Below are 13,478 nucleotides of genomic sequence, written 5' to 3'. Positions count from 1 at the left end.
AGTTCATCTTGTATTATTCACACATTCATTCATCTTTTGAATATGTTTTGTTTATCCTTCACCCTCCTTCAATCTCACTTGAGAAACATTATTTCTTCAACAAGCCACTGACACAAATGTACAGCATTCCGGTAAAATTCCAAGGAGCACCAGTTCATGCAGATGAATTCTTTGTGACTGAGTGATAATCATCATATTTGGTTCTTAATTCTGTCCATCATTAAACCGTTTTATCTTCTCCTGACACGCAACCCTTCCACCGCGTTTCATCCATTTTGGCTCCAAACTGTTTGCATCAGACAGCTGTGACTTTGAGTTTGACCTTTCAAGGTAACCTGAGGTCAAAGGTCATGTGACCAGTAGAACTGTGATGTATGACTTTAACCAGCCATTCTTCCTCTCCTCCTCCTTCTTCTTCTTCTTTTTCTTCTTCTTCCTCTTCTCCCATCTTCTTTTTCTCCCCCTCCTCCTTCTTCTCCTCCTCTCCATCTTCCTTTCCTCCTCCCTTTTCTTCTAATCCTTCTGTTCACTCCCTCCTTGTTCCTTCTTATTTTCTCCTTCTTTTTCTCTTCCTCTTCCCCATCTTCCTTTTTCTCCTCCTTCTTCTTGTTTTTTCTCCTTCTCCCACCCCATCCTTGTTCCTTTTCCTTCCTCTTCTTTTTCTCTTCTTCCTCTTCTCCCTTCTTCTATTTCTCCTCCTCCTCCTTCTCCTCTCCTCCTCCCTTTTCTTTTAATCCTTCTGTTCACCCCCCTCCTTGTTCCTTCTTATTTTTCTCCTCCTTCTTTTCTCTTCCTCCTCTTTTCCCATCTACCTTTTTCTCTTTCTCCAAATTCTTCTCCTCCATCTTCTACATCTTTCAGCTGCTCCCATTAGGGGGCGCTACAGCAGATTATCCACCTCATCCATCATCTCCTGTGACACCAAACACCTCCGTGTCTTGTTCTTCATTGACCAGGAGACCAGTTTCAGTCCCGATGGCGGTCACTGTGAACCCGTTTGGCAGCCGTATTAATGTATCCAGGCCTGGGATTAGAACTCATGTCCTCACTGTGTTATTGTCTTCTATTTGTAAGCGCAGGTACAAAATGTTGACCCCGTCCTGTGACGCTGACTTTAACCAAATTTGTTTCAAAATGAGCAGACTCACCCGTTTGCCAGCCTCTCCTGGTTCTCCCTTTTCTCCTTTAAGACCTCCAGAAGGACCCTGGAAATGCGACAACACACAGTGAAAAGTTGTTGGGTTTCACGTGGACACTGCTGATCAACAGGTAAAAACGAAAATGTCAAATGTTTTTTTTAATTGTCTTCTGTATATTTTGTCTTTCACTGAAGGCTGGACAGAAGGCAGAATTTGGCTTGTTGTGTTTGAATCCCTGAATGCGTTGAGAACTCATGTCCTGCACGAATAAACTGTCAGGAATTCAGGCGCTGAGATACTTACAGGGGCTCCTGGATAACCCGGATCACCCGGGAGGCCGGGAAGTCCTCGGTCACCCTTAAAAAAAATAAAAAAATAAAAAATTAGAAAAGCACTAAAAGAGTATGACCTGATTTGTCAAAAATACTTCTTAGTGACGGTACTCGGTACTACAGTGGAACCCGTGTACTGATCCACGGAGCAGCACCCAGGAACTTTTTCTGAACCATCAACAATATTCATCCCCAAAAAGGCCAAAGGCCAAAGTAGTGGCGGCTGGAGCTACTATCTGCTGCCATCAAGTGGTAATAAGTGAAAACAGCAGCCTCACTTTAACCACCTCAGTGCTGCCATCTGGTGGCAGATCTGTGGAATTGGAGTGAATGAAGCAAATTATTAAAAATAAAAGCTTACATATTATTAAATATATATTTTATTTCATTTGTTAAGGTAAATAGAATTAAAGTCATGTAAATTCTACAACGATAAGAACTTTTTGGGAAAAGGAGAAATTCTGTCAATACAAAAGTGATTTTGTTGAACTGTATGGTGGCATTTTGTTTTTTTAATAACTCAGTTGGTAAAGTGTATTTTTTTTTTAGCACTTGGTGACAGACGTTGACAGTAGAGACTGATTTATTTACTCACGCTAAGGCGTTAAAAAATGTTTAAATGTAAAAAACTAGGGGCACTTTAGGTATATAATAATACCTTATCTCCTCTCTGAATGTCCGTCTGTGGGGGTCTCTTCTGTTCTCCAACCTGACCTGGTGGCCCTGGAGGTCCTGGCAAACCTTGATCACCCTACATTCACACCAATATAAGAATATAAGATTAATAATAATAATAACAGCCCAGAAGATGGGCATAATGCAAAATAAAATAAAATCAATTACATAGTGGCTGACAAGCAGCATCAAGATGCAAACACTCTTGATTTTTAATTCTCTTCCCTTTTATTTTATTTTTTCAGTAAAGGAGATGATGGCCAGTCCAACAGTACCTTCTCTCCTTTGGGTCCTTGGAAGTTCAATCCCATGTTTCCCTGTCGGAGGAAATACAGACGCAGAGTCATTGTAGGACCCAAAAAGAAATGGACAAATGATGTTAATGATATTTTTTTTTTGTTTGTTTCTTTAACTTTATTTGCTTTCAAACTTTTACTCATCATTTCTCTTCATCTCAAACCCACCTTAAGTCCTGGAGGGCCGGGAGGACCTGGACGACCCTAAAAAACAAACAAACAAAAACACCAGGAATGACTTCAGCTTTATCGTGTTCATTCAAGTGAGATAAGGTTGCAGCACTGAGAGGAAACACTTTGCAGGAGTCCTATTCTACCTCATAGCCTCTCGGACCGATGGGGCCGGTTGGACCTGGAAACCCTGGTGGTCCAGGAAGGCCCTGTAACACAGCCACACAATCAAAAGAAGGTTACACATCCAAAAATATGTTTCTAGGTTTTGTTTCGTTCCTGTCAAATGAGCCTTTAAGACATGAAACATTTTATTGTTGGAGTACAAACAAAAAGTGAAAGTAAGAACATAAGGAGATGATTGGAGCTTGAAGATGGATGACTCAAGAAGACACTGATCGTGTGCAACATATGATGACAGACAATTCTGCAAACTTTATCATAGATCAAACATTTACTTGAAAGTGGAAGGAATGTTTTGTCATTTGTCCACTTTCAGGAAGACTTACAGGAATTCCTCTCAATCCGGGTTGCCCAATTGTTCCGTCTGGCCCATACCGCCCGGTGGAGATCACATCCCCAGGATCTCCCTGTAGAAGAAGCACAAGAAAATATTAAAGATACAAAGACACTAAGTGATGTCTAGTTTGTAGAAAGAGCTGAAACTTGCTGAGAAGTCAGCTTGATCCCATTTTTACCAATGCCAACTTCTGAAGGCGGAAGAAGTTATGGAAAACGTCTCAGATTCTACGACACAAACAACTAATTAGATTTACAAAATTTTCTAGAAGTGAAGGTTTCATCTTCTTCCAACATCAAAATGTGCTGGACCAACTTAAAAAATAAAAAATATATAAAAAAAACTGCTCCAATTTTTCAGACTCAAATGAATTACATTGACTCAAATTAGCTAAAGTTATATTTATGACAATTTGTTGTCTTAGACAAACTTAATTCAGCTGAGTGTTACCAACTGAAGCAATTTCTTTAGATTATCATTATTATTATTATTATTATTACTGGGCTCCATTAAGACTTTTGAACATGTTCTCATGAGGTCACATATGCATTTGAATACAAATAATTTACTGGTTGATCAAAGCTTTATGTCCTCTTTCTAACCCTGTTGGTTACAGAGATATGCTGGAAAATGTTTGTTTTTTTTATTATATTTTTGATGACTTAGATCTTTAACTGCTCTGCTCCAAAAGTTGATCATCTACCTAATTATTTTGTACACAGACACACATGAGCAATTACAATAGCCTGCGCTACCACCACAACATAGGCTACTCAGCTAACTCCGCTAGCTAGCATGGTGCTGGTTTGAAAACAAACATATGGAACCACAAGATATCAGAATGTCACCAAGTGTGCAGTTCTAGAAAACAAGGATAAAATTTGTACTGAAAGATACAAATGTTATTCCCTTTGAAGGAAGAATTTCAATTTTATGAATTAGTTAGCTAAATTTATTGCTGATCAGTCAAGAGAACCAAAGGAATGCAGCTGCCTTGTTAACTTTACTTGGGCACATACCTTTTGTCCTGGCAGACCAGGTGGACCCTGCAATGTAAAAAAAAAAAAAAAAAAAAAAAAAGGTTTAAAGAAGATCTTGAACTGTGATTTAAACATCTTTAAGCAGCTCTTGCAACCAACCCAGTTTGGCGCATAGTTTTCCTGAAAAGTAACTGCACAGCATCTCAATTACTTGGTGAGTGGGGCTTGGTGTGCTGGTCGGCACAAGTTGGGAATGGTTGAGTGAACTTACTAGTTATGAACATGTTAAAGGTTTTCTGGCATTCAGCTGGACTCCTGGCTGTACTGAGTTCAGTGCAAGCTGGGTTGAGGTAGATGGAAGCTTGATTGAGTTCTGGGTAACAAAAACAACTGTTCCCGACTTGTGCCGAGTGGTGTGCCTGTTCATGAGAACTTGGTGTTGAACTTGGCCAGGTGAGAGCTGCTTGGGGAAATTAGCCAAGGTGCGCTGAGGTGTAACTTGGCCTGTTACGGTGCCAAATTGGGCCAGGTGTGAGAGTAGACATAGTGTAGTCTTCAATTGTTCACACTTACCGGTCTTCCTTGTAATCCAGGAATGCCTGAATTTCCCGGGAAACCCCTTTCACCCTGCAGAACAGACACCATGTTGATTACATTTAACAGAAGACAGTCGGTTTAAGTCACTGCAGAAACTATTTGACATTATCGCTGAATAAAGTAGAATTAATTCAGTTTTTCTATGTTGAGGATGTTCTGGGTACCTTTGTGCCATTGCAGCCTGGCACTCCTCTCTGGCCTGGCGGACCATCATGCCCTGGAAGCCCCTGTGAAAGAAGAAATTTGTATGAAATTCCAAATGGTTTAAGCATAAATACTCAACACTATTCACAAATTGGAAAGTGCTTCAAAACTCACTGGAATTCCTGGTGTTCCGGGAAATCCTGGTAATCCAGGTGGACCCTGTCACATGGGAAATTATAAAAAATATATATATATCAGTCATAGCTACAATCAGAATCTGGTTATTTGCGTCTTCAGATTGACTCTGTGAGTAAAGGAGACGACACCATCTGGTGGGCAGAGTCGGGTACTACACCTCTCTGCAGCGTAATCTTTAACTCAGTGCAAACATCTCTGAGTGTACACCTTAAACTTGACGGACAAAAGCAGAGATGTTCTGTGAATTTTGTGAATCTGCAGTGTTCCCAAATGGGACCTGGACCAAACCAGGACTGTGCTACTGCTCAGAACTCCCTGAAGTGTACAAAGCCATAGTCTACAGCTCAGCTGAGACGGGTTTAGAGCATTATTGTGAAACAGGAAACACTTACAGAAATGGTGAAAACATTAAATACAATCCACTTTACCCCCGTTTATAAACTGCAAGGAACACAACTACTAGATCAGTCACCCCTTAATAGAAGAAGGAAAAAGACCAAGGTTCTGGGCTACTAAAGTCTGGGATTACCCTGAACCTGGCATGAAAGTACTGCAAAAAGTCCATTTTTATTGTAATATGAAAGAAACATAAGACACTGTGTACTTACTCTAATTCCTTTTGGGCCACTTGGTCCAGAAGGTCCATCACTGCCCTGCAGAGGGACAAAACACCCAAAGGGACACAGAATCATGAAACCTGTTTCGGTCAATCACACACTAAATTTTGTCCATCACACTAAACATTAAAAACCAGACATTGCTTATGGCTGCTTTTGTAAAGAAACATGTTTATATCCATGAAATAGCACATATTAATAACTGGCAAACTTCAGAAAAAACAACTGAACCTACCTTCTCTCCTCTGGGCCCGATTGACCCTTCAGGTCCAGGGAACCCTGGAAGTCCTGGCTGTCCAGTGAGACCTGGAAAACCCCTTTCACCCTGAACAGAATAACACAGGTACAGGAACCTTTAGGGCAAAGGTCATGGTGTCCGGTTTATCAACTTTATCGTAAATTGATGGAGAGCTTTCAATGTTAACATCTGATGGTAACGACCATAAAGTGGGAAAACCTTCTCCAACGTGGTAGACAGGTTGTCAACCACAGAAGACAATAAACACCCAAAGCTGTGAAGACCATGTTTGATAATGTAATAAATACAGACTGGTTCAAGGTTCATATTTGTGCACTTATTCATGAAAACATGCTGTTCCCAAAAACTAATATATGCACTTTGGATATTTATTTTTCAAGCATGAGAAGAATTTACTTTGTCACCACTAAAAATTTGATTGATTAGTATTAATGTTTTATATATATCGCTGGTATGCGTTATTTTGCAAAATTCACTTCTTTTTTTGGGGGGGGGGGGGGGGGGGGGGGACGACAAATTAGCGCGACAACTGGAGAAACTACATTTCCCAGCATGCAGTTTCAGAATCAAAGGGCTGCTAGTTCGCTGCCGTTAGCTTCGCGTAGCCGAAGATCTTTCACTGTGAATGAAATTGTCCAAAAGTAAGTGACTTAAAATGTCAACAAAAAGAACGTGGGAGGAAATCTGGCCATATTTCAAATGAAACCTTCTGGATATGTCCTGAACAGTTAAGATAACACTGACACAAATCTGCTGTGTCAGTCATCGATACTAAAGTTAGCTAAGGTTAGTTACAGTTACAACCTTTTTACTTGGTTTGCCAACAACGAGTCAGTGGGGAGACAAATACTGTAACAGAGTTTCGTGAAAAGTATTTTTCCAAATTTTACGGGGGAAATCTGAGTTCCCAGTTTCCACTGAATGCAGCATGAACTTTGAACTTTGCACAAAGTCCTCCTCCCAAAATAAATACCAGCAATAAAATTAGTTATAACTTTGTATAACTACATAAATAAAGGTACTTTATAATGCCAAGGTTTCAACACAAAGACGTTGTCAATTAAATTAAATAAAAAAAAATTAAAAACAATGTATGATGACATAATGGCATCCACGGCAGGAAACCAATTTTATATACAATATTCAGCACATCATAATTTGGCAAATATGGAGTTGTACACCGACAAATTTAGAAATTTAACACATCTGACACTGCCAAACAATCCCTGAAAATGTCAAGTCTGTAGAATGAACAGTTCAAAAGTAATGAGGTATGGAACCACACATTTTATCAAACCTTCATATTATCAGAAATCAAAGAAGACAAGCCAAACATTTTGCACACTAGTTGTTGGTACAATGACATTTTTGTGAAGTATGTAGCAAATCCAGGACAGTTGGGAAAATGTTCTAAAAGCTGTTGGTTTGATATGGAATTACTCAGATGATTCACACAGAGGAAACATAAATTAGTAACAGTGACAGAAATGTAAAAAAAAAAAAAAAAAAAAGACAAACATGTCAAATCAGCACGACAAGCACAAACACTTTTTATGACCTCGTATACAAATTTAAGTAAGTGGTGTTTATTTTAAGACACGGTCATGCATTAAGGCCACTGCTAGTTTTTTAATTCTAAAATAAAAATTCCTAAACTTTTCATTCCATGTTTTCTTTCTTCTGTCTGGTTATCTGTTAATTTTTTAAAATGTGTTTTTACATATTTTTATGTTCTGTTTTTGCACTATTTCCACAATTTCATTCATATTTTTGTACTGTTTTGCAAACAGTTGAGAAAATGTTTAAAAAGAGAAGCATACGATGCACTCTATGTGAGAAAATGTGAATATAAACTCTGCGTTCAGGGCTATAAATGACATTACATATCATAAAATGTTGTTATTGCATCTATGATTGGTAAAACCTTAGCTGTGATAACATAATGATATTTTATGACGGTAAGATTGTGTATTGTTTGCTTACTTTGGTTCCTTTTACTCCACTGCAGTCACATTTGGATCCGCCACAGTTATAAATCTAAAGGCAAAAAAAAGAGTGTGAATTAAAAACACTGAAGTGATTAGTGTTGTGATGCTCTTGCAGTCGTCAACCATTTTCATGTCAAGCCCCTTGCACCTCCAGAGGGTGCTGTGTTACCATGCAACTGCACCAGTGCACATTTCATCATTGCTGCTGCTCCTTTGATGGTGAGCTGACAGGTCCAAGGTCAGTGAAACAGAGAGAAACAAACCAGGATAGTCTGAGTTTAAACAGCATTATCTCTGCAAAATATTTAATGTTTCTCCCGAGCGATGAACAGTTAACTCGTGGAAGTGAAGAAGAAAAATGTGGAAAACAGGGCAGAAGGCGTACGGACAGAGAGATTCTACAAAACAATCCAATGATTCCCAAAGTCACACCACAGCTGAAACATCCTGTTAGTTAACAGAAGAACAACTTTTACTTTAAAAAAAAAAAGGTAAATTGTGACACTTTTCAGCTTCTCAGATGTGAGATTTTGCTCCTTTTCCATTAAAACAAACTAACTCGAACAGACAAATTTAAGCTTCTTTTAAACCTCTGTACAGATGTTTTAGACACATTCAAACCAGATGTGACTGAAAACTAATTTGAAATAATTCCAAACCAAACGTAAAATGCTTTATAACAGGGCTGCCCAATTTGGGGCCAGTGGGCCATATTTAGACCACACTCCCTTTATTTTGGCCCGTCATGGCAAATGACTAATTCCCAACAAATTAATAAATTACTGTTAAACAGATTAAAGAGTAGTGTTTTAATCAGTTTGAAATTCTATTTTAGACTTACAGTGTTTGTTTTCTGCAAATTATAATTCACATAAAATCATTTATTTTTGGCCCACGGCCCTCCATCCAGACTAATTTGTGGCCCTTTAAAAGAAAGCGGTTGTTTCTGCTTTAAACTGTTTTACATCCACCTGGTTTGGATATTACCTGGTTTTAAATGGTTTAAGATGATACATTAAATCTCTACACTGTGCTTAAGCAATTTCAAATCCATTTCAAACTCATTTAATAAATTTTGCTGTTTATCTTATGTATATGCGAGTTTTTTACAGTTGCAAAGTAATGAGAAAATGCTTCAAAACTGCATTTTGTCATCTAAGTAAGCATTTTAAAAAGTTTAAAGCATTTAGGCTTCAGTGTGCAAAATTGTTGAACTGACATAAAACAGAAAAAAAAAATTGAGTGACAACAAACAATCAGCTATTATGATGGCTGTTGGTGATTTTTGTTTCTATGGGATGAATCAGTGAATAATTATTTCACTTCCTGTTCAGATTTGGTGGAATGGATTCTCTCACGTGCACACATATGCAGATGATGTTTTCCATTACGTCTGCTTAAAGTTTCTACAGTCACACAGCAGAAGTTTAATCACAAACAAAAATCTACATTTTCAGACACAATATTTAACCTCGTCCGATCTCCCTGTGTGGTTCCATGGTTAAGAAGTTCCAGGTGTTCTACGGTTTGTGGTTTTGTTCCCATTAAAGTCTTTTTATGGCAGACAGTAACACTCTCTTACCAGCGTCAGGTGCTTTGGATTAAAACGTTGACAGACTGTTGCATGTTCTCAGTAAATACGTACAAAACCTGTGCAAACTGTCATTCGTGGACAGGAATAATCATCACGTGCCTCAATGCACGTGCACGTGGGATATCAACTGTGCACATGCATGTGTGAACTTATTCATAAATATTTGTGATGACTTTTTTTTTTGCAAAGTGAGGTCAGTTTAGCGCCTTCTCACGTCTCCAAAGGCCATCTGAGGGTGAATTGGGTTGAAGTTTGGGCTTGTTTTGTCGTTGTGGTGTTCAGGATGAGGCCACGCATTTCATCAGTGAGTCCTCACAAGGACACACCAACAGGAATGTGTGTGTGGAAGTGTTTTTACAAGCCCTGGATCTCCTGATTAGTCTTTGGTCTGCTTCAGCTCAATGCAGTCTGCTCTCCCACGCCCAGACCTGCAGCTCTCCCTCCCTCCATCCTTCCTTTATTTGTATATTTTTTACCTTTGTTTTTTTTGCTTGAAAGCACAATGAAGACTTGCCAATACAGGCCTTTAACATGCACCTGACACTCACACTCTACATTTTCCAACGCCAGCAGCTGGGGTCTTATTAACGAATGCTAATTTGCTGCAGATTTGTGGTTGTTTAGTGTAAAAAAAAATTGATCTAAAATCAACCTGGATTAAAAATCTGACCAATGCATTGTTAAAGTTCTCTCTGTCCAGCCTCTTACTTCCCTTCGCGGCACAGACGGGGCATGTAATCCACTTAGAGAGGTCAGTGAGTTCCAGATATTTGCTCCACTCTCTCTGAAAGACTCTGATGTCGATCTGTCACTTCATCTCTCTCCGTCCACTCAATTGTCTTTCTTCCTTCTTCTCTTTCTGTTATGATCTCTCTTCACCTCCTGTCCCACTTTCTTCCTTCATATCAACCCAGCAATCAGTCCCGCGGGAGGTAAACTGGTTCATACCGTCAGCCTGAGCTGACAAGTCTTGACCCGGCTGGTAATGACCGTGAGATCTAGTGCAGCACTCAGCGGAGCGTTGACTCACAGCCATGACTACACCCTTACTGACCTAATCACCTAATTAATGACCTGATTTGTGCACGAGTTATGTGCACAAATCACAGGCATTGAAGCTTGCAGCCCCTTCAGAGTTGTCACAGATGCCTTGGTGGCTTCCCTCACTAGTCATCTTCATGCACACTCACTCACTTTTTGAGGATAACCTGCTGCAAAAACATTTTGCTGTATTATATCATACACTTTATATTGCTAAATGACTGATTAAACTGAACTCTACGAAGTATGCTATGCTTGACATCAACTCTAGAATTTTTATTTGTTGACTTGTTAATGGAACAATGAAGGAATAACATGTAAGACATTGTCCAGATACTTTTGGTCCTTTATAAATGGGGAAAACACACACAGTGCTGTAATTGCAACAGTGTTCACCTGCCGTGGGTATAATTAACTTTTAAACTAAAGCTTTGCTGCTTGCTGACAGCTAAAATATGTTAGTTCTCCCCGCAATTCCGAATGTGTCCCAACAACACCTGACACTTTTCCAAAACCTAAAAGGAATGTTAATCTGAAACACAGACAGTTGGACAATTTAATCTCACCCTGTCATTACATGAGAATGTTTCTTTTCCTTAGTATTACAATGTCAGGGAACATTACACACACCCAAAAAAGAAATAGTGTACTTTAAATTTCATTGAACATTCATCAGGACCTGCAAGATTACCGGCCCCCAGGTAATCTGAGATTAAAACCGCTGCAGATAAAGTGGAAAGGAAAGGGATCTGAGTAGATGCTTGTTTAAAAAAAAAACAAAAAACCCCACAATAATTATGTTTGTGATCACAAAAACAAACAGGTGTGCACACAGTGAGGTGAACCAGGTGAGGATGGATGAGGTAAGGGGGGTGGGGAGAGTGAGCGGAAGGCATGCACCCAGGGATTAGACCGGCGAGACTGGAATTCCCCCGCTCATCAAAGACTGATGATTACTATACCCCAAATAACAAATGCACACCTATACATTCAGGCGCTATAGTAACAGACAATGCAGACACAAAATTACACTCATGAACAAAAACCTGCACCTGCACACACAAAAGATCAGACACATAACAAAACAAAAAATTACAACAAATTTCCAAGTTTACAGCAACATAATTCCCTACAAACAACAAATTCACTCCAGAACCTTAAAAATTTCTAGGATTTGGAGAAGTTGAGGCACTTTCTAAAATGCAATTTTTGCAAAATGTTGAAATTTATTTGGGACATTTCTAATAGACCTGCTGTATGGTTTGTGAATTTGGATTGTTGATGGATTAGGAACAGGTGTGGTTGTCAGTGAGACATACAGACTGTTTTTGTCAATAAATGTACCAAATCAGAGATGTAAATCGTCACAATTTGATTGTTTATTAGCAGTAGCAAACTGAAAAAAATAACACGGTCACAAACTCAACAATCCTACAGAAAGGATTTTGTATGAATGTCACCAAAGCAAACACTTCTTGCTTCTTTCTCAACATATGTGTGGTTTGGAAGTTAAATGTCTCTTGAAATGTGCTTGTTTGTCAGTCTGTTTCCAAAATCTAGGTCTGGTAGTCACCGAGGCCACTGGTGGTTACTGTGCTAACTATATGTGTATTTTATATTAAAGTTCACATTTTGTAAATACCTTTCAAATTCATGCTGACGCTTAAAAGAAAGGTATCTTGAATGCCTTGTAGCAGAGTAGCTAACATAATTCAAATGTTTTCTCACTAACAAATATGTTAAGTACGTAGCATACAGCTAGCGAGCAAATGATATGAGCTGCTAATAGGTGCCCATCAGGGATAATGCTAAGCTGCAACCTAATTAGTGATTTAAAATATAAGCTTTTTAATCATCCTGCAGTACTGCATATTCAACTCCAAATGTGTTCCTTTCATGTAATTCTGAACAGTATTTTTTTTACTTTTCATTTGACATTGTTAACCAGCAAGCTAGCATAATCCAGTTATGACAATGACTGACCAAGACAGCAAGCTTAGCACATCGCTAGCTCAAAAACAAGCTTGTTGAACTCATTTATTAATAAATTACATTTTATGCAAATATTTAACATTAGACTGCAACACCGTTAGCGGTTTTATTAAATTATTTAACTTCACAGTTGTAATGTGAGATATTTTTGTGTGATTGTTTGACACAAGAAACACATTTAGCGATGTCATGGAGATAAAATTCACAGTGCGCGTCCCTCCAGTGACGAGTAGAAACTCGTTGAATATCGACTTCTGAACAGGAACTGTTCAGTGAACTTGCGCCAACACACATCCAGACCAGCTCGTGAAAGCCCCTCGATTTAATCACAGCACCACAACTAATAACTTCTGATTTCCAGCAGGCAGTAAACGCAATCTGAAACTTGTTCAGACCAGCTCCACACTTATCGGCATGCTGCTGACAAAGTCGGGTGGAACACACACACATGACAAATGTTATCATTATGTGTGTGTATCCTGTTCTGGAGAGCGCCGCTCCAGGCTCTGATCTGCTACGTTAAACCACTCATCCCTTTCATCGTGGCTGGACTTTGAATACTTCAAGGTGCTGACACCAGACCAATCCAAATATTTTCACTTTGACAAAACTCTGACCATGTGTTTTTTTACTTGATGCCTTTTTGGAGACAGAAGATCCCCAACTGATGGACAGCATGTCGGATCCTGAGTTCGCATACGCCTTGAACGCGCAGCACCAGTCCTGGAATTCCATTGATATTCCCAGCCTGCAGTACTTTTAGTGGGTTTGAAGGAGATTATTGATGTTGAATTGTCAAGCTTGTCATTAGCTGCATTTGTTTGAAGCAACCTTTGGGAGCGTTGACACAATTAATCTCACACATGCAACACTGCAACATTTCTATCAACCACAGGGGCAGTATAAATGTGAGGAGAGTATAATTGCCAGTACTG

The 13,478-nt window shown here is 39.1% G+C and overlaps 1 protein-coding gene across 1 annotated transcript in view; it reads right to left on the bottom strand.

Annotated features, from left to right (window-relative positions):
* The window catches only part of col4a5 (collagen, type IV, alpha 5 (Alport syndrome)), a 61,389-nt gene that overhangs the window by 33,364 nt on the left and 14,547 nt on the right, over positions 1 to 13,478 (bottom strand). The window contains exons 3-16 of the mRNA XM_034165085.1: positions 7,912 to 7,965; positions 5,905 to 5,994; positions 5,661 to 5,705; positions 5,029 to 5,073; positions 4,875 to 4,937; positions 4,687 to 4,740; positions 4,153 to 4,179; positions 3,123 to 3,203; positions 2,760 to 2,822; positions 2,611 to 2,646; positions 2,422 to 2,463; positions 2,130 to 2,222; positions 1,443 to 1,496; positions 1,149 to 1,205 (exon numbers count right to left, since the gene is read on the bottom strand). Of these exons, the coding sequence (XP_034020976.1) occupies positions 1,149 to 1,205; positions 1,443 to 1,496; positions 2,130 to 2,222; positions 2,422 to 2,463; positions 2,611 to 2,646; positions 2,760 to 2,822; positions 3,123 to 3,203; positions 4,153 to 4,179; positions 4,687 to 4,740; positions 4,875 to 4,937; positions 5,029 to 5,073; positions 5,661 to 5,705; positions 5,905 to 5,994; positions 7,912 to 7,965 (804 nt within the window). The remainder of the gene's footprint in view (positions 1 to 1,148; positions 1,206 to 1,442; positions 1,497 to 2,129; positions 2,223 to 2,421; positions 2,464 to 2,610; positions 2,647 to 2,759; positions 2,823 to 3,122; positions 3,204 to 4,152; positions 4,180 to 4,686; positions 4,741 to 4,874; positions 4,938 to 5,028; positions 5,074 to 5,660; positions 5,706 to 5,904; positions 5,995 to 7,911; positions 7,966 to 13,478) is intronic.

Source organism: Thalassophryne amazonica, chromosome 23 (genome assembly GCF_902500255.1).
Source record: "Thalassophryne amazonica chromosome 23, fThaAma1.1, whole genome shotgun sequence".
NCBI classification, from domain to species: domain Eukaryota; kingdom Metazoa; phylum Chordata; class Actinopteri; order Batrachoidiformes; family Batrachoididae; genus Thalassophryne; species Thalassophryne amazonica.
Note: the sequence above shows the minus strand (reverse complement) of the source record. Positions and strands in the feature narration are given on the sequence as shown.